Source organism: Henckelia pumila, chromosome 4 (genome assembly GCF_033568475.1).
Source record: "Henckelia pumila isolate YLH828 chromosome 4, ASM3356847v2, whole genome shotgun sequence".
In the NCBI taxonomy this organism is placed as follows: Eukaryota; Viridiplantae; Streptophyta; class Magnoliopsida; order Lamiales; family Gesneriaceae; genus Henckelia; species Henckelia pumila.
Window position 1 is genome coordinate 92,774,987 of NC_133123.1, and position 26,373 is coordinate 92,801,359.

At 39.0% G+C, this 26,373-nt stretch overlaps 1 protein-coding gene across 1 annotated transcript in view; it reads right to left on the reverse strand.

The window, feature by feature from the left end:
- Nucleotides 1-21,311: 21,311 nt before the first annotated feature.
- LOC140861414 (uncharacterized) overlaps nt 21,312-26,373 on the reverse strand; it is an 82,927-nt gene continuing 77,865 nt past the window's right edge. The window contains exon 5 of the mRNA XM_073264433.1: nt 21,312-21,593. Within this exon, the coding sequence (XP_073120534.1) occupies nt 21,312-21,593 (282 nt within the window). The remainder of the gene's footprint in view (nt 21,594-26,373) is intronic.

Below are 26,373 nucleotides of genomic sequence, written 5' to 3' on the forward strand. Positions count from 1 at the left end.
ATGGGGATGCTCCTTCTGAATCTGGACAAACTCACTATAGTTAGATAAAATAGTATCTTCTGCTACCAACTTTTGAAGTCACCACCAAAAAATTTTGACGGTTTTTCATCGTGAGCGGGGACAGTAGGGAGCGGAGTGAGCAGTCCACATATCCAGAAAAAAGTAGAACAGTAGGAGAAGATACAAAAAAGAAATGTTTTCTTGAGATTGTTGTTGAATTTATCTGGAGTACTGGATATGAAACAGAAAGCAGAACACGGTACATTGAGGAAAGAGTAAAACTCTTAGTCTGCAACACGAAATTTTCTCGTTCAAAGTGCTTAAAGGTGGCGGCAATCCTCTCTAAGATTCAATGACGTTACCCAAGAGATTGCAGCACAACAAATCTCTTGATGACAACAAACACTGTATGAATAAACTTTTAGTGGGAAGGCAGAAGCAGAAGCGTAGGATGTATTTTCGAAGTATCTCTCAACTGCAGGTTGTGACCAAGGGACACGAACTGATATGAACGAACACACCTCGTATGAACGAACGCAATTCATCATCGAGAAGACACACACTAATCCGAGAGATGCAAATAATAAAAAATAATAATAAATATTATTTTTAATTAAATTTTTTCCAAAAAAAATAATATGGTCATAAAACCCCTACCCAACCCTATCTCACCGCGTCGAGCCGAACGACCGAGTTTGTGTTTGTTTGGTCTATCGACTAGCATCTTGCCCCTTCTTAAAACTTTAGGTGTCCTAGGGCGCAATCGCATAAGCTAACCTTAGAGTAGTTAAGGAAGGGAATACATTGAAAGGCATCCAATATAATGTGTGACAAGCTCTTTTCACTTATTATTTCATTCAACTTTTCAAAAAAATGACAAGATTAACGGCTACTATATTTGTAATGGATATAATTTTATTTTACTCACCGTTAAATTAGAAGTCTATAAATAGAAGATAATATCAGTTGGGCAGCTGCCTATGCAATCTTGGCATAAATTTAAAGTATTCAAGTCTTCAAGAACTCAAGTGATCAAAGCATTATAGTACATTATTCATATGTGTATTATGATCATTAAAGATAATATATGCGCTCAAGTTCCGATTTTAGAAGTACTAGCTAGAAGCTTGATAGTTAGTAATGAAATTTATATGTTGAACCTCTTGAGCCACCAGATCACGGTGGACATGCAGAATTAACTATTGAATGACTTCACATGCTAGCTATAGAGCTCACTCACGTTGGGGTTCTCTCATTATGCATGACTATATTTTCTTTGTTCATTATTAATTATTAGGATGGGGCCCTCAAAAAAAAAATTATTAGGATGGGAATCGAAATGAAATGCTCTGCTTCACGATATGATCATAAATTTGTTTTCTACTACGCACATATATAAGATAATTGACCCTTAATTTTCATTGTCAGGTACTTAACGAATTTTTAACAACGAACTGCTCATGTTTACGATTTACGAACTTATTTTAACAAACACTAGACTTCACATACGCTTAACATTTGCGACATTTGAATATCTTACACAAATATTTATGTGATATTCTCAATATTTATGAGTCTTCAATTCCGATATTCTACCAAAGGCCAATTCATATTCATGAAACTCACAAACTCACGTAACACCCTTATTAATTTTATGTAGGCAACCAAACGACATATATGAACTTGATCTACTTAGACTTGGTTTTAGAATCCGACCCCACGTTATCCACACCGCTCGCACTTGGAGGAACCCTAGCATCCACTTCTTCCTCATTAGAAAAACAATGCACACAGGAATTGGGCCCGCCAGGAACAACCCGATTCATATAGGTAAGCAGCCTACGATTCGTGTTCGGGTAAGTATTCGAGTGGGACTCGACAATGGATCCAATCATCAATATACATGCAACTAGGAGAAGTTTGAGTTTCATGATCACAGATTTCACCTGCAAAATTAAAGGAAATAAATAAATAACTAAGGCTGCCAAATTTGAAACAATATATATATATATATATAAATAGAGGAGGGACCTGGGTCAGTTTTGTTTGCTTCTCTGGTCACTCAGAGCTTTTGATTACTATAAGAGAGAGCTGCCTTTCAAGTTTCAATTATATAGAGGACGGAAATTTTAGGGGGAAAAAAATAAAAATCTTGGAAAATGATTTACTAATAGAAACATGTTGACTAAGAACGCAATGATTAAAGCATATTCCTTTTTGTTTCTTCCACAAATATTTCGAATAAATACTCCTTTTTTTAAAAGCCTTTTTTTAGGGGTAGCTAGAAGAAAATCTTTCTCATGTATTTTTTGTTCATACTCGAAAATATATTGTAATTATAAGAAATATTAACATGGTTCACTGAGAAATCAAATATACCATTACACCATTGTCACATCTTCGTACTGCATTACCTTAGTGCGAGCTAGGTGCCATGTATTTTGTTAGGCCATGATGTATAATGAACCATAACATATATTCCTAGCATATTGTTTGTGCATTTATTAATTAATTATTTTTAACATACTACTTCCCTCCAATATATATATAGATCTATTTTTGTTTCCACACAGAAAAAAAATTATTGAAAAAAATTAAATTAACAAGGAAATTTTCTATTTAGCCTTATTTATACTATTGCTTTAAATTTTAATAGTATATAAAAAAAATTTGGAAGCAGTTAGAAAATGGATTTAATGAATAGGCGTAGATTGGCAGTTTCTATATAAAAAATATAGATTACCCCAAATATATATATATATATAACTAGGATATATATAATTGTGTTAATAAGATCTTTTCACAATTACTTAGAACATATTTAACTAGGATAACTTTTGTTTTTTCACAGTTATTGTGTTAATAATAAATTTTTAATTTTCACTAATATGATTATCTAAATTTCGATAAGATTGAAAAAATATATTTTAGCAAATATAAGATAATTGAATTATTTTAATATTAAATATCATATAAAATTATGAAGATGTATTATAATTCACCCCCACCGAATATTATAACACCAAATTTCAAATTTTGATACCCTCGTGTTTAATATATTGTGTGTGGTATTGTGTCTATACACACAGAGACACATATTATTTGTATATATAAATTTAAATAAAAATAATTTTTTTGTGATATATACGGTGTCACACATCTATATCGGTAAGAATTATCTTTTAGAATGTAGAAGAAGTATGGTGCAAGATTTCAAAAGCCTTTTGGGGTGCAATACTAATGTGCGTTCAAAACTCCACTCATGTTTTTTTATGGCTAAGCTAACTCTTAAAGCTATTTTCTAAATAATTTAATCTCGTTTCTTTGGAAAAAGAAGTGGAAATGGACGACTTGGAATTTTTGTGCTTGAGAATTGAGAAACATGCGTTTATTAATTTAATATTTTGTTAATTTTTTTGTAGTTGTTACACATTTAGTGGAGAAATGTGAACCGTTGATATATATATATATATATATATATATATATATATATATATATATATATATATTATTTATTGGTGGTAAAGGTTTTTTAAGAAGACTCTCTGCTCGTAAGATCATGTTAAAAGCTTTTTATATTTTATTGAAAGTAAGTATTAAAGCACATACAAAACAAGTTCTTGGGCTGGAAATTGTCTTCATTTTTCTAAAGGATCTTGTTTGCTTGAAATAGCTTATTTCTCATACAATTATAAGATCTTCATAAAAAATCTTTATCCAGTTGTTACCCCGAGAAAATATTTTAACCCGAGCCCGTTTATAATTGGTCTACCCGATATGGCCCAACATGTCAAGGTCCAGCCCAGTTTGAACTATGTTGGACTTTGATCAGGGGTGGTCATTATGGGCTGACCTGTGCTGTTTCTAATGGGCCGCAGTTATCATTTTCTAGTTCAAATAGGACTCTGATATATATGAGATAAGCCTGGATCTTTTCAAATATTCACGAGATTGAGATAAGCTTACAAAGGGACCAATGGATGAAGAGTCCTAGTCCAGGACATGTTATAATTCGACTCGGTAACTTACTATTTTTTCCCTATAAATACAAGTATTGTTATGGTTGTGATGATTCATTATTGATTATTGACTATTCATCATCATTCTCTCTAACTGTTATATTCACGCACTCATATCTCTCAGTTTTCGCATTAATCATACCTTCTGCCTTCAAAACACTGACTTAGGCATCGGAGGTGTCACGCCGAAAACACCTTCGACGCCCCTTGACCTAGCTATTGCTTGTACAGATTTCATTGATACCCGACCCGACCTGTTTCATAGAAGATTTGGAGGATCCATTCTATCAGACCGAACCCAAGATAAAATTCCGACATCATCAATTGGCGCCGTCTGTGGGAATTTAAAAACAAAGGATTAAGATGATGAGTACAAGAAAAGAAGAAACAAATTTTGGATTCTCGCATTGCTTAAGTATTAAATTAATTGAACCGTCGGATCGGTCTCAAATTTTGCAGACATATTTATTAATATGTTTTATAGGATCTGAACGGTGAGATCGTGATTAGTGATTTGTACAACCAGATCTGGACTGCCAAACATACGCTGCTCGCTCCCATAACTTCTATATATTTTCGCATAACTTGCACATCAGAAACTTGCAAAAATCATAAAAATGAATTGAACCGTCGGATCGGTTTCAAATTTTGCTTCCTTTTTTTTTAAAATGTTTTCAAGGATATGAACGGTGAAGATCATGATTGGTGATTGTACAACTGGATATGGACCACCAAACATACGCTGCTCGCTCGCACAGCTTCTATATATTTTCGCATGGCTTGCGCATCAGAAACTTGCAAAAATCATAATAATTAATTGAACCGTCGGGTTGGGTTCAAATTTTTTAAAAATATTTATTAATATGTTTACAAGGATATGAACGGTGAAGATCGTGATTGGTGGTCTGTACAATCAGATCTAGACCGCCAAACATACGCTGCTCGCTCGCACAGCTTCTGTGTGTTCTTCGTAGGTCTTGCATATCAAAATCTTGAAAAAATCATAAGAATTAATTGAACCGTCAGATTGAGTTCAAATTTGGTATGCATATTTAAAATCATGTTATCAAGTATCTGAACGGTGAAGATCTTGATCTGAATTTTGGGGCTTTGTAAAAGGTGGTTCGGATAGCCGAGCTGCAGTACAATCTGCTCACATAATTTTTGAGTAGTGTTCTTGAAAAAATCATTACGAAAATTCTAACCGTTGAAATTATTTGAAATTTTTATCATGAGTTCAAAACATCTTGACGCACATTCAGGACGGTTGAGATCGATTTTTGCTTGCCACATCAAGTCGGTTCTTTTATCAAAGAATAGAAGATTTTATCTTATTATACATCCAAAGTCATGTCATCGACAACGCATGAACGAGATAAGTATTTCAATTATATTTATGTTGGAATTAAATTATTAAATTTTTATTTATTATTATTATTAATAATATTCTGAGGCATCTCCTACTATCAAAATTACCTGTGTTGTTTTCTTGTGATCAAATTTGTTGGACTTCTATTGCCTTGTATTTGTTTTTGGGTTATTTCACAGATATCGGACATGCAATCTCACTGTAAGGCCCAAGTCTATCACATCGGGCATGCAATCTAGCAATAAGACCCAATTTATGGTTTAACACTTTTAAAAGTCCGGGCAGGTCCGGCATCAAAAGCCCACATTAGTGGCATCAAAAACCCACATCAGTGGTATACAAAAGCCCAGGCAGGTCTGACACTCAAGGACCACATCAGTGGAACTCAAAAGCCCAGACACATTCGGCACTCAAGGACCACATCAGTGGAACTCAAAAGCCCAGGCAGGTCTGGCACTCAAGGACCACATCAGTGCAACTCAAAAGCCCAGGCAGGTCTGGAACTCAAGGACCACATCAGTGGAACTCAAAAGCCCAGGCAGGTCTGGCACTCAAGGACCACATCAGTGGAACTCAAAAGCCCAGGCAGGTCTGGCACTCAAGGACCACATAAGTGGAACTCAAAAGACCAGGCAGGTCTGGCACACAAAGTCCACCTCAGTGGCCCACATCAGTGGAACTCAAAAGCCCGGCAGGTCTGGCACTCAAGGACCACATCAGTGGAACTCAAAAGCCTAGGCAGGTCTGGCACTCAAGGACCACATCAGTGGAACTCAAAAGCCCAGGCAGGTCTGGCACACAAAGTTCACCTTAGTGGCCCACATCAGTGGAATTCAAAGCCCAGACAAGTCGGGCACTCAAAGTCCACCTCAGTGGCCCACGTCAGTGGTATTCAAAGCCCAGGTAGGTATGGCACTCAAAGTCCACTTCAATGGCCCACGTCAGTGGTATTCAAAGCCCAGACAGGTCTGGCACTCAGTTTCATTAGATTGTCGTCTATTGCTCTTTGTTCGAGCTCGATTCTAATTAGACCTTCATCTAGATCGTTCGTCCAAAGGAAGCACAAGTAGTTTGGGGTCAGGTCTACATTATTGGTCTAAATTCATTCTTCTTTTAGACCAGTTAGGGAGGTACTATTGTTACCCCTAGAAAATATGTCAACCCGAGCCCGTTTATAATTGGTCTATCCGATATGGCCCAACATGTCAAGGTCCAGCCCAGTTTGGACTATGTTGGACTTTGACCAGGGTTGGTCATTATGGACTGACCTGTGTTGTTTCTAATGGGCCGCAGTTATCCTTTTCTAGTTCAAATAGAACTCTGATATATATGAGATAAGCCTGGATCTTTTCAAATATTCACGAGATAGAGATAAGCTTACAAAGGAACCAATGGATGAAGAGTCCTAGTACAGGACATTTTATAATTCGACTAGGTAACTTACTATTTTTCCCCTATAAATACATGTATTGTTATGGTTGTGATGATTCATTATTGATTATTGACTATTCATCATCATTCTCTCTCACTTTTATATTCACGCACTCATATCTCTCAGTTTTCGCATTAATCATACCCTCTGCCTTCAAGACACTGACTTAGGAATCGGAGGGGTCACGCCGAAAACACCTTCGGCGCCCCTTGACCTAGTTGTTGCTTGTGCAGATTTCATTGATACCGACCCGACCTGTTTCATAGAAGATTTGGAGGATCCATTCTACCAGACCGAACCCAAAGTAAAATTCCGACATCATCACCAGTACTTGTCGATATTCAACATGTACATCCATAAATATCTTTCAAGATGTTTGAAACAAGTTTCTTTTCCTTTAATTTTCTTTTTTACCAAACAGTTTTCGAATGAGAAAATATTACATTTATATACTTTCTCGATGTGTGTTAAGATCGGCACGAGTGTTTAGAAGGGAATGTTGAATAAAAATTCTTGACAAACTATGACTTGAAAAAAAATCATTTGGGTTAGCAACTGAACTTTGTAATTCTCGAGTGTCAATATTAGTCAAGCTGACAAAAAATATAACTGATACATATTAAAAAAATGAAATTGACTTAAGAATGAAAATACAAAGGCTAACTCAAAATTTAAATGAATAAAAAAATTATAGGTGTTTGAAGATTTTAAATACTTTTATGTCAAGCCTTGTTTCTCTGGGTAGGATATTCACTAAAAGACTTTGAATATTACAAGTAATTTGCACAATCTTAGTTCAGTTTCGTATTAATTGACATTGACAAACTGAAATTCGTAGTACTATTTACAAATTAATGGTATGCAAACTGACGTTTCAATCGGTTGGACTAACAAGTACACTTTGTCAAATTTTAATAAACCGGATTTTGAGTCCGAGTCATTCTCACGGATAATGATATTTAATTACTAGGATTTTTATTATTAAACATAACCTAGATGAATCAATTCTATTGGGTGATTGAAATTATTTAATGAAATGACAGTTTAACTAAAATCACAACAAATCTAATAAAGTGAGTTGGACGGCAGAGACTTAATTTGGAATGATCAAATTCATGTAAAATGACCAAATCACACAATGGTACTAGACTCAACTATGTGACACGTGTTCTCGCTCAAACAACGTTGCATAATTACGACGAAATTCCCTAAATTATTTGTCACCCTGCTTCTAGAATTAATAAACTTATTTTCATTTAACTGTCCAAATATTTATATTTGAATTTAATTAAGTAAAAATGCATTAATATTTATGGAATCTTAGTTATCATCTGAAACCGCACACTGAAACATAATATTATTTCTAGTTTGTTTAACCATTTGTTGGTTTATATTGTGAAGCTAAACTTCAATCTCTAGCCTTCTGGTTCAAAATCAAACAACAAATATGCAAAAATTTAACCAAATTATTCACACGCAAAAATTTCAATGAATAGTTAGATGAAATAAAAAAAAATAAGTTCATTTAATCAAAACCAAATATCAAACATAGTCTCGTCTCGGCTCTATCGTGGCCTTAAACAATAAAAAACTTCTCAATAAATTCAATAAAAAGAGTTACCAATGTTCAAATCATTGGAAATAAATTCAAGAAGAGAAAGAATGAAAAATCTAAGTGTGAATGGAGTGAATTTTTTTTTATTTTTTTTATTATTTTTTTTTAAAAAAAAAAAACCGCCGGGAGTGGGGGGTTAGGCAGACCCCTACCTGTATATAAACATAAAAAAACGATACAAATAAAACCTAACGGAGGAGGGGGACTAGGCCAAGACCTCCCCAAAAGGCTATACAAAGGTAATAAGAACATCAGAACAGCTAGGGTATCGAAAATATACAACCAAAGCATCCCTAGGAAATAAGTATAAACAAATAACATCAAAGATAGCTAACTAAATCAACGTCAGCAGTCATCCTGAGCAGCAAAAGCTAGAAGAGAGCCACAGCTCGGCCCAGCAAAATCAAAAACGGACACTGAGGCGCGAAGAGTGGCTGGTATCAGCCTGTGCAGTAAAACCTAGAGGAGATCCACAACTCCAGGCCAGCAAAATCAAATCCAACACTAAAGCGCGAAAAGAGGCTGGCACCATCCAGAGCTGAACAACAGATCAAAGCTATGCAAGAAATATGTCCAAAAGTCATGATCAGCTGGGAAGTCACTATACATAGGCCGCGAGGAAAAAGAGGAGCGACCGCAAACCAGCAGACCCAGATCAAAAAAGCAGGAGAATGGCGAAGGAAACTCAAGCCATAACCTAACTCCCAAGAAGACTGAAAATCCAAAAAACGAGGGGCACGAGAGACCGCCCACAAAAAATCCAAACAACAGCAAGAACCAGGCAAGGGGAAGCACAGAGAACGCCTGATGATCCATCACCCTGAAGAAAGCAAAGCAAGCGACAGGGGAACAGACTAACTCCAAAAACTCCGGAAAAGGGCCGGAGAGCTGTACCTGCAAAGAAAAATAAATAGCTACATATATCTAAATCTAGGATGACCTAGACCAAAAGGAGAGCAAACAAAGAAAAATAAAGCCCAAGAGAAACGGCTATAAGCGAGCGAGAGGCTCTAAGAAAACCTAGATCTAAGGTAAGGAAGCCCGGAAGAGTCAGAACGGGCCAACGCAGCGATGGGAGTGGTTAAAGAAACACCAATCTCCAACAAACACCGCCTATGATCATGAGCCTGCCGCGCCAACGCATCCGCAACCGAATTCCCTTCCCGATAGATATGCGAGAAATGAACCGGCCTATTCCGCACCAAAACACGCGTCCTCGAAACAATATGGTCCAAATCCCAATGGCACCTCCGAGATCTAAGAATCTGAATAGCAATCTGGGAATCAGTTTCAATCCAAAGGGGAAAAAGGCTAAGGTCAGAACAGAGAAGAATACCCCTCCAAATCGCCCAGAGTTCTGCACGGACATTGGACCCCAAACCAATGAACTCACTAAAAAACGCCAAGACCCTACCAGAAGAATCCCGGACAACTGTAAGAGTGGGTGCCCAGTGAGCCAACTGTGTGGCTATGGGCTTTGTTGACTCTTTGTATAAACAATCTTTTGTTTAATATTATTTACACTTTTATGGCAATGACTTTATATTACTTCATATTGTTATATTGTGATATACTATTGTTGTTTTGATAAAGACCTTGAATATACTATAGTGTATGTAAGATGTGGTAGAACATGGAGATGTCTATCATGAAATACATCTTATAGTCACTGTATATTCTAAAACCGTTCCTAGTCGATTGAGCCGTCCGATAATAAGGATAAGGATCGCTCGAGTTTGAGACTAGCATTTGCGATGCGGAGTACCACGTTTCATTGGTAGGGAACATGGAGATGTTCGAAGCATGCAAATGGATATTCATAGGATGAATAGTCGAACTACCCTATCCGGACTTTCCAAGTGGTTATCACTTATCGAGTGGATAAAGTCCGCGGTTTTGGTTGTACACCATTAGTCCTTACGACTTGAAACATCATGGAGACTCTATATGCTAGTACTGTGCTTTGACTCGTTTACCGACTCTGAGGGGGTCATCAGGTGTCGAGATTGGGTACAGTTACGACACATATAGGAGTCAATGCATTGTTGTCAAGGATTCACCACATACTTGCGAGTGTGGATATCCTATGCGATCTGAGGAGATATTAGTGTGACAAATCTCTGGCCAGAGTACTTGATGTGATTTAAGAAATGGTTTCTTAGTAGCACATGCGATGTCACTAATTTGATCTTCAAGATGTATTGCATAGTTATCGAATCTTGAGCGACTCTCGATATACCAATGGTTGTTGATTCGATCGGGATATATGGATGAAGGGACCGTACTGTACGTTAACCAAAATCTACTGGTTCTTGTAGGCACTATCAGTGATACCTAGGGAATCATGGGGCGATGTTGCTAGGCGCTTTACCATGATTCGTTGGGCAAGTCGGAAAGTGTTGTTCCGAGTCACAAGGAGTTGTGAGCCCACGGCTAGCTGTATCCCTGAACCATTGAGGGTCACACAGTGTAATGGAGTTTTAATCCCCGTTGAGATAGTTAAATTTAAAGAGTTAAATTTAATGAACTAAGGAGTTGGACTTCTTAAATAAGAGTAAGGGAGTAGGATTTCCTAAAATGACATAGGGATGGACATTTTTGGAAACCACTGAATTCGGATTCAGGAAAATTTATTTTGACTTTAAAACGTGCAGAAATGGTTTCTGTGCACATTGGTGAAATCGTTTCATCAATCGGAGTCACGATGAATTTTATATTAATTTCTGAACGAGCGGGCTTTGCTTGCCGGGCCCCAGCTTATGACTAATGGGCCCTAAGGTGTTAGTGGCCTGCATTATAAATAAGTTATTTCAGTACAGAAATTACACACAACAGGTCATAATTTTTGAGACAGAGCAAAAATCGAACCCTAGCCTCTCTCTCAACAAATCGGCCGAACCCTCCCCCTCTGCCCGAGAAATTCCGGTCTGTGATTTTGAATCGCAGTAAGGAATAGCGAATCAGATTCGTTTATTCTCTTCGCAGAAAACTTCTGATAGATTTTCTAGTGCAATCTATCAGAGGGATTAAACCTCTGTTCGTGGACCTGATTGAAGGCGTTCATCGGTTCCAGGGAGAGACAACAAGAGCAGAATTGTTCTGTTGGTGTCCATTAATCTCGTTGCGAGATTTGAGGTAAAATTTATTTAATTGTTATTTAAATTTTACACACACACGTAATTCAATCGATGAACGGTTGATACCCATACCATGGAAACGTTCCATGAAAAATTTTTAAACTTCCGCTGCACCGGGTATCAATCGTAATTGGTCTGGGAACTCGCCAGTTTTCCAACAGTGGTATCAGAGCCAGGTTGCTCAGATCAATCGATTGAATTAATCAATTGTACAAAATTTTTGAGTCTCGGTTTTTGAAACAAAATAAATATTTTTAATAAAAAAAAATTTTTTTTCCGGGGGCGAAACCCGGGCAGCGATTGGATCGCTGCCCGGAAGGGGCAGCGATGGTCGCCGCCCAGGGCAGCGCTCGGCGCCGCCCAGGGCAGCAAGCGTTGCTGCCCTAAGGGGGCAGCCGGGCTGCCCCGGCCCGCGCCCCGGGTGCGGGCCAACCCGGGAGTGTCCCGGGTGGCCCGCGGGAAAAAATTAATATTTTATTAAAAATTAATTTTAATATGTTAAAATTTTATTTTTGGTCCGGTCAAAAATTGTTTTTGATTGGTTCACGAGATATCGGATCGAATTGTTCGAGTCCGTAAATTTTAAAATTGATTTTGGATAAATTTGAATTTTTGGAAAATTTTAATATTTTATTCGTAAATTGAATTTTGAAATCAATTATTTTGGTACAATTGATGATAAGATATGATCTTATGATATATTGAGTAAAATATGATTTTATTTGTAAAATTGGATTTTATAGATAAAATATGATTTTATTTGATATGGAGATAAAATATGATTTTATATGTGAAATGTGATTTTATATATAAAATATGATTTTATCTTGTTTAAATTTGAATTGCCACAGCATGTTATCCAATAAATTAATTTTGAATTAAATGTTATTGGATAAGGATGATCGATTGCCATGACCAATTTTGTAGGTGTATGTTAGGAATTTACATTTTGTATTTATTGTTGTTGGTTTTATTAATGGGCCTGGTTTATGGCCCGATATGAATGTCATATGTAATAAAAGTGGGCTTGGTTTATAGCCCGTTCCCACCCACTAAAAATGTATCCCCTACTTGTCATTGTTATTTATTGTAAATACATTAGATTTAGTGGGAGATCAAGATTTGAAGATGGTGGGCCCAGCAGACAATGAAGACTGAAGAAATGTAAATTGGAAGCATATGTAATAGGATTGCATTTGCATACTGCATATTACCTAGGATTGGACTAAGACCCGTGATTGGCAACCACGGGTCAATTAGAAATGGAATCGATCATCCTATATAATATGTGATATTATGATTGTATGCATGTTTAGACATAAATTGCGTGAATCCGGCAATGCATGCAATAAATTAAATATGATGAGACAAATATTTTTATAAATAAAATCCCTCATTTTAAATATGATTTAAAATTTATATCAAGATAAATAAAGGAAATTTAAATATTGTTTAAATGTTCCTACCTTCCATCAACGGTCAATGTATGTGATGCTACCCGCGGATACGGTCCGGCTCATATTATTGGGGGGGCCCGTCCGTCGGAAAGCTGTACATTGGATCGACAAATGTTGTAAGTTGGGTGGAACTCCCATGGGATCGGCTCATATTATTGGGGGATCCACATGGCGACCGTCCATCACAACTTAATATTGATGGGTCATCTTGACATGTCACTTTAAACGGCGTCATATTATTGGGCCCTTATTGGACATGAGGTAAATACATGGGGGTTGCTTTGGAAGCAATTGGGCTCTACCTTTTGAGAATTATGGTTGGCTGATATTATTCGGGACCATAAGTTTGTCAATTGGACTCCATGTTCTCACTAAGGAAAAAGTTTCCCGTTTTCACTAGAGGGTGGTGAAATCGTTAAAATAGTGGGAGTGAGATTCATAAAATTAAATTCGCCTATTTTATGTCTTAGTAAATTGTTAAACAATCATTGATATATGTCTGTTTTTCCTTTTCAGTATTTCATACAATGAATTCGCGAAATCCTTTATTCTCGATCCTCGAACAAAACAAGCTGACTGGCGCCAACTATACGGAATGGTTCCGGAAGTTGAAGATTGTCTTAACTTCGGAGAAAATGCTCTACGTGTTAGAGAAAGCACCTCCGAAGGAAGCACCAGCTGACATAAGTCCGGAGGAATTGGCCAAACTTGATGCATGGTGTGACCATGACATCAAGACCAAATGCTATATGCAAGCCTCGATGTCTGATGAACTCCAGAGGCGATTTGAGGACACGGTGAATGCTGCTGACATTCACACGCAACTCAAGGAACTTTTTGGGGCTCAGTCGAGGGCTGAAAGGTTCTCTACTGTTAAGGAGTTGATGACGTGCCGCATGCGTGAAGGGACTTCGGTCCGTGATCATGGGGTACGAGTGATTTGGCTCATACAGAAGTTAGCGACCCTTGATTTGGTGTTGGAGCATGAACTCAATGTGGACTTGCTGCTTCTATCTCTTCCTTCTTCATTTGATGGATTCGTGATAAATTTTAATATGAACAAGATAGAGGCCACCCTTGAAGAGATGGTCAATATGCTCGTTACATATGAATCCACACTTAAGAAGGATAAGCCAGCTTTCTTGGTGGGCTCCTCATCTTCTGCTAAGAAGGGGCCAAGTATGAAGGGCAAGAAACGTTCTGCCCCACCCAAGAAAGTGGAACCCGAGAAGAAGCAAAAGACAAAGGCTTCAAACGATGGAAAATCCAAGGATGTTTGCCATTACTGCAAGAAGCCGGGTCATTGGAAGCGCAACTGCAAGGAGTATCTTGAGCAGTTGGGAACTGCAAAGGGTATGTTCTATATCGAAATAAACATGTCACTTAATACAACTTCTTGGGTATTGGATACCGGATGTGGATCTCACATTTGCAATGATTTGCAGGTGATGACAAGAAGTCGCAGGCTTAGAATGGGTGAGACCCAGCTGAGGCTCGGGAATGGTTCCAGAGTTGAAGCTACGGCCATTGGAGATGTTTGTTTGATTTTGCAGAATGATTTTAAATTATTGTTGAGAGATGTTTTATTTGTGCCAGATTTAATTAAAAACATTATTTCTATTTCTATGCTTGATAGAGATGGTTATTCTTGTAATTTTGTGAATGGGATTTGCAATATTTACAAGAATGAATGTTTAATTGGAAATGGACAACTTGAAAACGATCTATACAATTTAAAACTAAAAGACGTTCCAGTAAATTGTATTGACAAACCGGCGACAACAAACAAAAGGAAAATTGATAGTCAAAACCCGGCAAACCTTTGGCACGCTAGACTAGGTCATATTTCCTCAAGGAGGATGAACAAGCTAGTGGGAGAGGGCATGTTTGATATGTCTGATATTAACTCTCTACCTACTTGTGAATCCTGCCTAAAAGGGAAAATTACTAAATCTCCTTTTAAGGGGAAGCCTGAACGTAGTCAAAATCTGTTGGATTTGATCCATACAGATGTTTGTGGTCCATTTAGAGTAGGGACTCAACATGGCCACACCTACTTCATTACCTTTACTGATGATTATTCTAGGTATGGGTATTTATATTTAATGAAATATAAGTCTGAAGCATTTGAAAAATTCAAAGAATTCAAGGCTGAAGTAGAAAACAAGCTAGGTAAAAGTATTAAAGCACTTCGATCGGATCGAGGTGGAGAATACTTGAGTACCGAGTTTTTGGACTATCTAAAAGAGAATGAGATTCTCTCTCAGTGGACTCCTCCTATGACACCACAGCTTAATGGTGTATCGGAGCGTCGTAATCGAACTTTGTTGGACATGGTTCGATCCATGATGAGCTTCATTGAGCTTCCACCTTCGTTTTGGGGCTATGCGCTTGAAACGACGGTATTGTTGTTGAATAACGTCCACACTAAAGCAGTGGACAAAACACCATACGAGTTATGGAATGGCAAAGCTCCTAAGTATTCATACTTGAGGATTTGGGGATGTCCTGCTTACGTGAAGCGGACAGTGGGAGATAAGTTGGATAGTCGATCCAGCTTGTGTTATTTTGTGGGGTATCCGAAGAATTCAATCGGATATTATTTCTATTATCCTGCTGAAACAAAGGTGTTTGTTTCACGGAATGCCACCTTCTTGGAGAAGGAGTTCTTATTGGATAAGAAAGGCGAGATGATGGAACTCGAAGAAGTTCGAGAAGAACCCGAAATACAAAATAACGATCCCACACCTCAGGAACCATTGCTGGACACGCCTGCACCTAGAAGATCCGAGAGGACTTCTAGACCTCCAGTTCGATATGGTCTTCTTCTTGAAGAGGGTCAAGATGAACCCGACATTGGATGTGATCCAAGAAGCTTCAAGGAAGCAATTTCTGATGCGGATTCGAATTTATGGCTTGAAGCTATGCAATCAGAATTGGATTCGATGCATACTAACCAAGTCTGGTCTTTAGTGGATCCTCCCGATGGAATTGTTCCAATAGGGTGTAAATGGATCTACAAAAGAAAGCTTGGGCCTGATGGTAAGATATTGACTTACAAGGCGCGATTGGTGGCGAAAGGTTATACTCAAAGGCAAGGAGTTGACTATGATGAAACCTTTTCACCAGTCGCAATGTTCAAGTCCATAAGAATCCTAATTGCCATAGCTGCATGGTATGACTATGAGATATGGCAAATGGATGTGAAGACTGCTTTTCTTAATGGAGACATTAAGGAGGAAATCTATATGAAGCAGCCTGAGGGGTTCACATCCATGGGAAGCGAGCATAAGGTATGCAAGCTTCAGAGATCAATTTATGGTCTAAAACAAGCATCAAGAAGTTGGAACCAGAAATTTGATGAAACAATAAAAGATTTTGGTTTCATCAAGAACCCGGAGGAACCTTGCGTGTACAAGAAAGTAGTTAAGGATGCGGTGACATTCTTAGTACTTTATGTTGATGACATCCTACTCATTGGGAATGATGTAGGGATGTTGCAGTCAACAAAGATATGGTTATCAGGTAGATTTTCGATGAAGGATTTGGGTGAGGCATCCTACATTCTTGGGATACAGATCTATAGGGATAGATCTAAGAGAATGATAGGACTCACTCAATCAACCTACATCGATACCATATTGAAACGGTTTTCAATGGATGGGTCCAAGAGAGGACATCTACCCATGTGTCATGGAGTTTCTCTATCCAAGTCTATGTGTCCCAAGACTGATGCAGAGATAGAGAATATGACACATGTACCATATGCGTCAGCTATAGGTAGTATCATGTATGGGATGATATCTACCAGACCGGATGTAGCATTTGCTCTGAGTGTCACGAGCAGATATCAGTCTAATCCTGGTCAGATGCATTGGAAAGCCGTGAAGGACATTCTTAAGTACTTGCGAAGGACTAAGAATATGTTCATGGTTTATGGAGGACGAGAACTCAAACTGGAAGGCTATACCGACTCTAGCTTCCAAAGTGATGTGGATGACTCGAAGTCAACCTCTGGATTTGTGTTCATGCTCAATGGTGGTGCTGTCTCTTGGAAGAGTTCCAAGCAGGACACCACAGCGGATTCCACCACTGAGGCTGAATACATTGCAGCATCAGCTGCTGCTAAAGAGGCCGTTTGGATGAGGAATTTCGTCCAAGAGTTGGGCGTCATTCCTGAATTTGTTGGTCCAGTCCCGGTGTACTGCGACAACACGGGTGCCGTTGCTCAAGCAAAGGAACCAAGGTCTCATCAAAGATCCAAACACGTACTGAGGAAATACCACATAATCCAGGAGATTGTGGAAAGAGGAGACATCAGTGTCGAACGAGTGGCCTCTGCAGACAATATCGCTGATCCACTTACTAAGCCTTTGCCAGGACCATTGTTTGACAAACATCGCGAAGCAATGGGTCTACGTAGTATGACTAGTTGGCTATAGGGCAAGTGGGAGATTGTAAGAGTGGGTGCCCAGTGAGCCAACTGTGTGGCTATGGGCTTTGTTGACTCTTTGTATAAACAATCTTTTGTTTAATATTATTTACACTTTTATGGCAATGACTTTATATTACTTCATATTGTTATATTGTGATATACTATTGTTGTTTTGATAAAGACCTTGAATATACTATAGTGTATGTAAGATGTGGTAGAACATGGAGATGTCTATCATGAAATACATCTTATAGTCACTGTATATTCTAAAACCGTTCCTAGTCGATTGAGCCGTCCGATAATAAGGATAAGGATCGCTCGAGTTTGAGACTAGCATTTGCGATGCGGAGTACCACGTTTCATTGGTAGGGAACATGGAGATGTTCGAAGCATGCAAATGGATATTCATAGGATGAATAGTCGAACTACCCTATCCGGACTTTCCAAGTGGTTATCACTTATCGAGTGGATAAAGTCCGCGGTTTTGGTTGTACACCATTAGTCCTTACGACTTGAAACATCATGGAGACTCTATATGCTAGTACTGTGCTTTGACTCGTTTACCGACTCTGAGGGGGTCATCAGGTGTCGAGATTGGGTACAGTTACGACACATATAGGAGTCAATGCATTGTTGTCAAGGATTCACCACATACTTGCGAGTGTGGATATCCTATGCGATCTGAGGAGATATTAGTGTGACAAATCTCTGGCCAGAGTACTTGATGTGATTTAAGAAATGGTTTCTTAGTAGCACATGCGATGTCACTAATTTGATCTTCAAGATGTATTGCATAGTTATCGAATCTTGAGCGACTCTCGATATACCAATGGTTGTTGATTCGATCGGGATATATGGATGAAGGGACCGTACTGTACGTTAACCAAAATCTACTGGTTCTTGTAGGCACTATCAGTGATACCTAGGGAATCATGGGGCGATGTTGCTAGGCGCTTTACCATGATTCGTTGGGCAAGTCGGAAAGTGTTGTTCCGAGTCACAAGGAGTTGTGAGCCCACGGCTAGCTGTATCCCTGAACCATTGAGGGTCACACAGTGTAATGGAGTTTTAATCCCCGTTGAGATAGTTAAATTTAAAGAGTTAAATTTAATGAACTAAGGAGTTGGACTTCTTAAATAAGAGTAAGGGAGTAGGATTTCCTAAAATGACATAGGGATGGACATTTTTGGAAACCACTGAATTCGGATTCAGGAAAATTTATTTTGACTTTAAAACGTGCAGAAATGGTTTCTGTGCACATTGGTGAAATCGTTTCATCAATCGGAGTCACGATGAATTTTATATTAATTTCTGAACGAGCGGGCTTTGCTTGCCGGGCCCCAGCTTATGACTAATGGGCCCTAAGGTGTTAGTGGCCTGCATTATAAATAAGTTATTTCAGTACAGAAATTACACACAACAGGTCATAATTTTTGAGACAGAGCAAAAATCGAACCCTAGCCTCTCTCTCAACAAATCGGCCGAACCCTCCCCCTCTGCCCGAGAAATTCCGGTCTGTGATTTTGAATCGCAGTAAGGAATAGCGAATCAGATTCGTTTATTCTCTTCGCAGAAAACTTCTGATAGATTTTCTAGTGCAATCTATCAGAGGGATTAAACCTCTGTTCGTGGACCTGATTGAAGGCGTTCATCGGTTCCAGGGAGAGACAACAAGAGCAGAATTGTTCTGTTGGTGTCCATTAATCTCGTTGCGAGATTTGAGGTAAAATTTATTTAATTGTTATTTAAATTTTACACACACAAGTAATTCAATCGATGAACGGTTGATACCCATACCATGGAAACGTTCCATGAAAAATTTTTAAACTTCCGCTGCACCGGGTATCAATCGTAATTGGTCTGGGAACTCGCCAGTTTTCCAACAACAACCCCCCCCACAGACGACTCACCCGGGTTACCTCTCGAGCTCCCATCCACATTGAGCTTGAAGGAACCAGGTGGAGGCCTCAACCAACGGACGATCGCAGTCTTGTGAATCCGTTGGAGGCCGACCGAGATGCCCATCTTCCTCGCAGCCTGCAAAGCCCCCAGCCAAGGACGGGGCTTGATAACAGTTGCGGAATGAGCAAGTCTCAAATAAGACAAAATTTGGAACTTAACCTTCTCCGCAGAGTAGGGTAAGTGACGGTGCTTAGTATCATTGCGTGCAATCCAGAGGAACCAAAGCACGACAAAAGGAATGAATTCCCTCACATTACCCCTCGGAGACCACTCGCGACCCCTTTTCCAAGCACTGAGAAACAAACTGAAGTTCTCAGTGGCAGGGATGCGAACTCTAAAGATAGCCCCAAAGAAATGCCACACAGAGCGGGCGATGGGACCGTCGATGAAAATGTGAGTAAATGTCTCCGACATCTCACAGCACTGGCACTTGGACACAAGGGAGAAACCCCGCTGCTGGAGCACCTCATCCACAGGCAACCACCGATGCCAAAACCTCCACAGAAAGAAGGACATGGTGGGCCTCATCCAGCGACCCCAACAGGGAGTAAAGATATCCGAGACCGAGCCTCTCGGTCTGACCTGCTCCCAAGCAGATCTCACAGAAAAGGCACCATCGGTGCTGTGGATCCAGATAGTCGCATCCGGTTCATCCACCAAAACAGGAATCTGAACGATATCCTCCGCCACCGAGGGAGCGACGACATCGCAAAGGAGATCAAAATCCCAGTCTCCCTCCAAAAGGAAGCTGAAAACACGCACACACCGATCCCCTCTGACATTACACCTGCTCGACAAAGGGGCATCACCCAACCAAGTATCATCCCAAAAAGAGACATCCCCAAGACCAATCCTCCACCGGATACCAGGCTCCGCACGAGGTCTAATCTGGAGCAAGCGCCTCCAAGTGGGGGAAATGGCTCCACGAGAAGGAGCACAAATAGGGCTGACAGTCCGGCAATACTTCCTCGAAAGGAATCTCACCCAGAGAGAGGAACCCTGCCGGAATCTGAACCACAGCTTCATGGAAAAGCTATCAACAATGTCCTTGAGCCTGCGAAAACCCAGGTCTCCTTCTTTCACAGGGAGACAGGCGCGAGACCAGCGGGCCCAGTGCCACTTCTTTTCTAAGGGTCTGGAGCCCCAAAGAAAAGCATTGAAAATACGCTCCAATTTCTCAAAAACAGCCAAAGGAGGCTGGATCACCTGCCAGAGATAGATCGGGATCAAAAGGAGCACACTGCGGATCAGCGTCATCCTACTCCCAGGAGCAAGGGAACGGGACTCCCAGCCCTCCAGCTTTTTCCGGACCGACTGCAGAAGATGCTCAAAGAGAGAGCACTTGCGGTTCCCACGGAAAAGCGGAGCTCCAAGGTATTTCAAGGGCAGCTGCCCCTCCGCAAATCCAGTGATTTGCAGCAAACGGGAGCGGCGGCGAGCGGTCCAGCCCGGAGGAAAGATCATAGCACTCTTGGCCACATTAACGAGCTGGCCCGAGCAATTTTCATAGTGAGCCAGAAAATCTTTGAGACGCTGAAGACCACGGGATCCCCCATTGGAAAAAATAATGACATCGTCAGCATAGGCCAAATGGGAAATCGGCAAATCACACCCAGACCGATACCTCAAATCAGCATGCTGGAGGAACAACCGGTCCAAGCCACGGGACAAATACTCCGCTCCAAGAATAAAGAGGAGGGGAGATAAAGGGTCACCCTGTCTCAGGCCTCTCGAGGAAGCAAAGAAACCAGCAGGGTTACCATTGACATTAACCGAGAACTTGCAAAAAGAAATGCAAGCCCTCACCATTCTCACAACCTGCTCCGAAAAACCAAACCTTCGGAGGACATCCAGAAGAAAAGACCATTGGACTCTATCATAGGCCTTAGCCATGTCCAATTTCAGAATGATTACCACCACGGGCAGGGAGATTAAGACTGTGAGTGAGCTCATGCGTGAGAAGGATATTGTCAGCAATCATCCGCCCCGGCACAAAGCCACTCTGACTCTGAGAAATGAGTCTCCCCACCACCGACCGCAGACGAGAGTATAAAAGCTTCGAGATAATCTTGTTGGAAACATTACACAAACTGATGGGACGGAAGTCCGTCCAAGCTTGCGCACCCTCGACTTTGGGGATCAAAGTGATCGTGGTGGCAGTGAAGCCCTAGGGCATAAGAGAGCCCCGAAAGAAATCAAGGACAGCGTCCATGTGCCAAAAATCTTTTGTTCTTGGGTTTTTCTATTTATATTCCCCTCCTAAATCCCTTAAGAATATCTTAAAATAGAGTAATGATATTTTTGAAACAAATAAGATCAAGTTACAACAGGTAAGTATTCAAAAATATGGTTTCTTCAAACTTTCGCGTATGTGCAAGGTGAGGCATGCTGGAGGGCACATGAACATGGATCTGATCGTGGGTGAGGCAGAAGTTTTTTCTTGCAATTTTTTATGACCCACGTTCGGAGGCACGCGAGCGTGGGTTCTAGCGTGGGTGCTCCAGTATTTTTCACATGCAATTTCTTCAAATCAACGCCCATGTAAGTTCTCATATCTTCTTTGGCTTTTTTGCTCAACTTTGACAATTCTTCCTTTGACTTTCTTGGCACTTTTCATGGGCCTTGCTCACATAACATCCAATTTTTGAATTTTTTTTTCCGTTTTCACAATTCTTTTGAGCATTAATCATCACTACATGACAAACAAGTATTTTCATTAATAATCACAAAATTAGGATGTATAAATGAAAAATAATCACAAAAACAACACAATTTCAAGTGCAAAACAACAATACTTTTTGTGCTTACCACAAACTATTCTCAGATACAAATGAAATACAATGTAAATTATAAGCCTGAATTGATCCTCAATGATCATATACAAAATCTATGTGTTGTGTGCTTGAGTGCTTATCAGATTATCTATCGGAAGCTTGAAGAATTGTGAACAAAGAATAGTATTTATAAAAAATTCCATAGGTCTTCCAATCTGATATGCACTTCTATTTATAACATCTGATTTCCAATGGTCGCAAACTTAAATAAATTAAGATCTGTTCCATTTCTGAACCTATGCATAAATAATTTAGGTACTAAAAACATTATGTAATATCCAATTGTCATTATAAGGTAAAATGTGTCCTTTTTGAGATTGTCAGTTTGGATTCTGACTGATGAATTGATAAATCCATGATTTAATTTTTAAGTCGAGTTACAATTCAGTTTGGTTGACCTGTCTAGTTTAGTAAATCAGTTACCTTGTGGGCTAATTCATTTCAATTCGGTCAGCCTAGTGCAGTTTGATTTATTTCAGTTTTTTTTCTTTGAGATGTTAACACACCAAAACCTAATTTATCTAACAATTTCTCTCTTTTTAGTATTTGAAAAAATATGCATTTAAACATTTTTTATTTGTTAAATAACTGTCGAACTGATTTAAACAGAAAAAAAATATTCATAATTATGATAAACTGATAAGATTTCATACACTGAAATTCAAGATAAACTGAAAATTCATTGTTCAAAAACTAATAGTTTGAAGTAAATTTAATTTTTCTATCCCTGACTTCGGTGATGAATCTGGCCCTTCTCTAGTCCGTGTCTTTGATCACTCTTCCCTTCTGTATTATCTTCTTTACCCTTATCACTAGTAGAACTCTTAGATTCCACTATTTCCCCTTTGGATCCCATTTCCTACTTTTTGTCAACACTAGGGGACTCCACATATCTCATCATAATATGAAAAATTGATGTCAGCTCAGTAGAAACATTATCAATCTTGACTTACAAATTGGATATAACGAGTTTATTTTGGCAAGGAGATATTTATGGACTGAGCTGACTTTTTGAGACAAAATTACATGAGATCTGGCCAGTTGTGAAGATGAAACAACATTCTTGTTGATTGATTCCAAATTAATGAAAACGGGATTGATATCTATGGAAAGAGCAGCTAGGTTTTCATAGACTTATCCTTGAGATTTTTTTCAATTGCAACATTGAGATCTTGAATGGTCTTTATAGTTGTTACAGTCGTAAAGATAGATGTTAAGCTTGCTGCTATGTTGTTCAAGAAAAAATAGTAGAGATAGATGTTAAACTTGCTGCTATGTTGTTCAAGAAAAAAATCGTATTAGTCCTCTTGCTTGGGAGATTCCGATAACTCAGGAATTTTCTTGGCTTTGAAAACAACCATAAAAGTAATTGATCCTTTGTCCGTCATTGAAACTGGAGCTATTTTAAATGGAACTAATTCTTGAACATCAATTGGTGTAACCAAAATATGTTCATCTAGAGGCAGAACTGGTACTGGTGTCATTGTAATTTTAACTGATTCAAAACTGGTTGGATGGTAGCTGTGTTAGCTACAGGCTTATCAATTTCTGCCAAGAATTCATCATCATTGGATCCTCTGGAATTTCTGGCACCTCAACTCCTACTACTTCTATATCTTGTTCAGTGTCAGCTTGTACCATTTCATCTTCAACAATATCTAGCATATCAATCTCTTTAGCATCTGAATCTATCTCAAATATTTCAACCTATTATTTAACCTCAGGTTGTTCTACCTCTTGAGAAATATTTTTAAAAGTCTCATCAATATCGATACCTCTAGTATTGGTTTAGTTCCTTGACCATCATTGGAACTTGGATGATCAAAGGTTCAATCTGGCTAGAGATTGACCAGCCAAACTGGATGAGGGTCCAACTTGGCTTGTTTCTTGTTCAACTTGGCATGGAACAGATTCTCATTGAGTTGTAGGAACTTCAATGAAAGAGTGGGTGCCCGGTTATCCAACTTGTGGCTAAGGGCTTTTGTGACTCTATGTATAAACAATCTTTGTTTAATATAATTTACATTCATTAATGGCATTATCTTTGTCTTTCTTCATATTGTTATATTGTGATATACTATTGTTGTTTTGATAAAGACCTTGAATATACTATAGTGTAAGTAAGATGAGATAGTGAATAAAGAGAGATCACTATTATGAAACACATTTTATAGTCACTGTATATTTTAAACAGTTCCTAGTCAATTGAGCCGTCCGCTAATAAGGATAAGGATCGCTCGAGATTGAGACTAGCATTTGTGATGCCAAGTACTATGTTTCATTGGTAATGGACATGGAGATGTTCAAAACATGCAAATGGATATTCATATGATGAATGATCGAACTACCCTATTCGAACTTTCCAAGTGGTTATCACTTATCAAGTGGATAAAGTCCGCGGTTTTGCTTGTACACCATTAGTCCTTATTACTTGAAACATCATTGAGACTCTATATGCTAGTACTGTACATTGACTCGTTTACCGACTCTATTGGGGTCATCAGGTGTCGGGATTGGGTACAGTTAAGACACATATAGGAGTCGATGCTTTGTTGTCAAGGATTCATCACATACTTGCGAGTGTGGATATCCTATGCGATCTGAGGAGATATTAGTGTGACGAATCTCTGGCCAGAGTACATGATGTGTTTTAGGTTAATGGGTTTTCCTAGTAACACATGCGATGCCACTATTTGATCTTCGAGATGTAATGCATAGTTATCGAATCTCGAACGACTCTCGATATACCAATGGTTGTTGATTCGGTCGGGATATATGGATGAAGGGACCGTACTGTACGCTAACCAAAATCTACTGGTTCTTGCAGGCACTATCAGTAATACCTAGGGAATCATGGGGCGATGTTGCTAGGCGCTCTTACCATGATTCGATGGGTAAGTCGGAAATTGTTGTTCCGAGTCACAAGGAGTTGTGAGCCCACGGCTAGCTGTATTCCTGAACCATTGAGGGTTACACAAGTAATGGATTACTAAAACCCCGTAGAGATAGTTAAATTTAAAGAAAGAGATGTTGGACTTCTTAACTAAAGGGAGTGATATTTCCTAAAATGACATAGGGATGGGCATTTTTGGAAATCACTGAATTCGGATTCAGAAAAATTATCTTGACTTTAAAAGATGCAGAAATGATTTTTGTGCACATTGGTAAAATCAGTTTATCAATCGGAGTCACGATGAATTTTATATTAATTTCTAGAACAACGGACTTGGCTTGTTGGGCTTAAGTTATGGATTGTGGGCCCTAAGAAAATAGAGTCCTAATGCAATTATAACTTAATCTAGTCTAGAAATTATCTATAAATATATGCACTGTGTTCGAAAATTACATAAGAATTCAGTCTAGAAATTTCGAACACTACATATAATTTTCAAGAGGATTTTCAAAAATTTCTCTGTCCCTTTTGGAGAAAATTCGACTTGTGATTTTTGTGAAAAATTACAATTTGAATTAACAGATCATATCTGTTTATTTTCTACGTAAAACTTCTGATTGATTTCTAGTGCAGTCAATCAGAGGGTTTCTGTTTTTCATTCGTGGACCTAATTCCGGAGTTAGATCGTGACTGTCATCGGTTCCCGGGATTTACAAGAAGAGCAGATTAAATTCTGTTGGAGTCCACAATCAAGCCTTTGCTTGACGAGGTAAAAATTTAATTGTGATTTTATTTTTAATTGAACAAATTTAATCGTAAAAGTTTTGATACCCATATATGGAATCGTTCCATATAATAAAAATAAAATTTTTAAACTTCCGCTGCACCGGGTAACAATTCTTAATTGATCTGAACAAAGTTTTCCAACAGTGGTATCAGAGCCAGGTTGCTCAGATCAAACGATTAAATTAATCGATTGTACAAAATTTTTAAGCCTCGGTTTTTGAAACAAAACGAAAATTTTAAAATTGAATTTTAATGGGCAAATCGGGCAGCGATCGTCGCTGCTCGGGGCAACGAGCGTCGCTGCCCAATGGCAGCGATTGGATCGCTACCCAGGGCAGCACTGGGCGCTGCCCAGGGCAGCGATCGTCGCTGCCCAAGGGGCAGCGACGGGCTGCCCTGCCCGGGCCCCCTTTTTGGGGCGCGGGCTGCCCGGG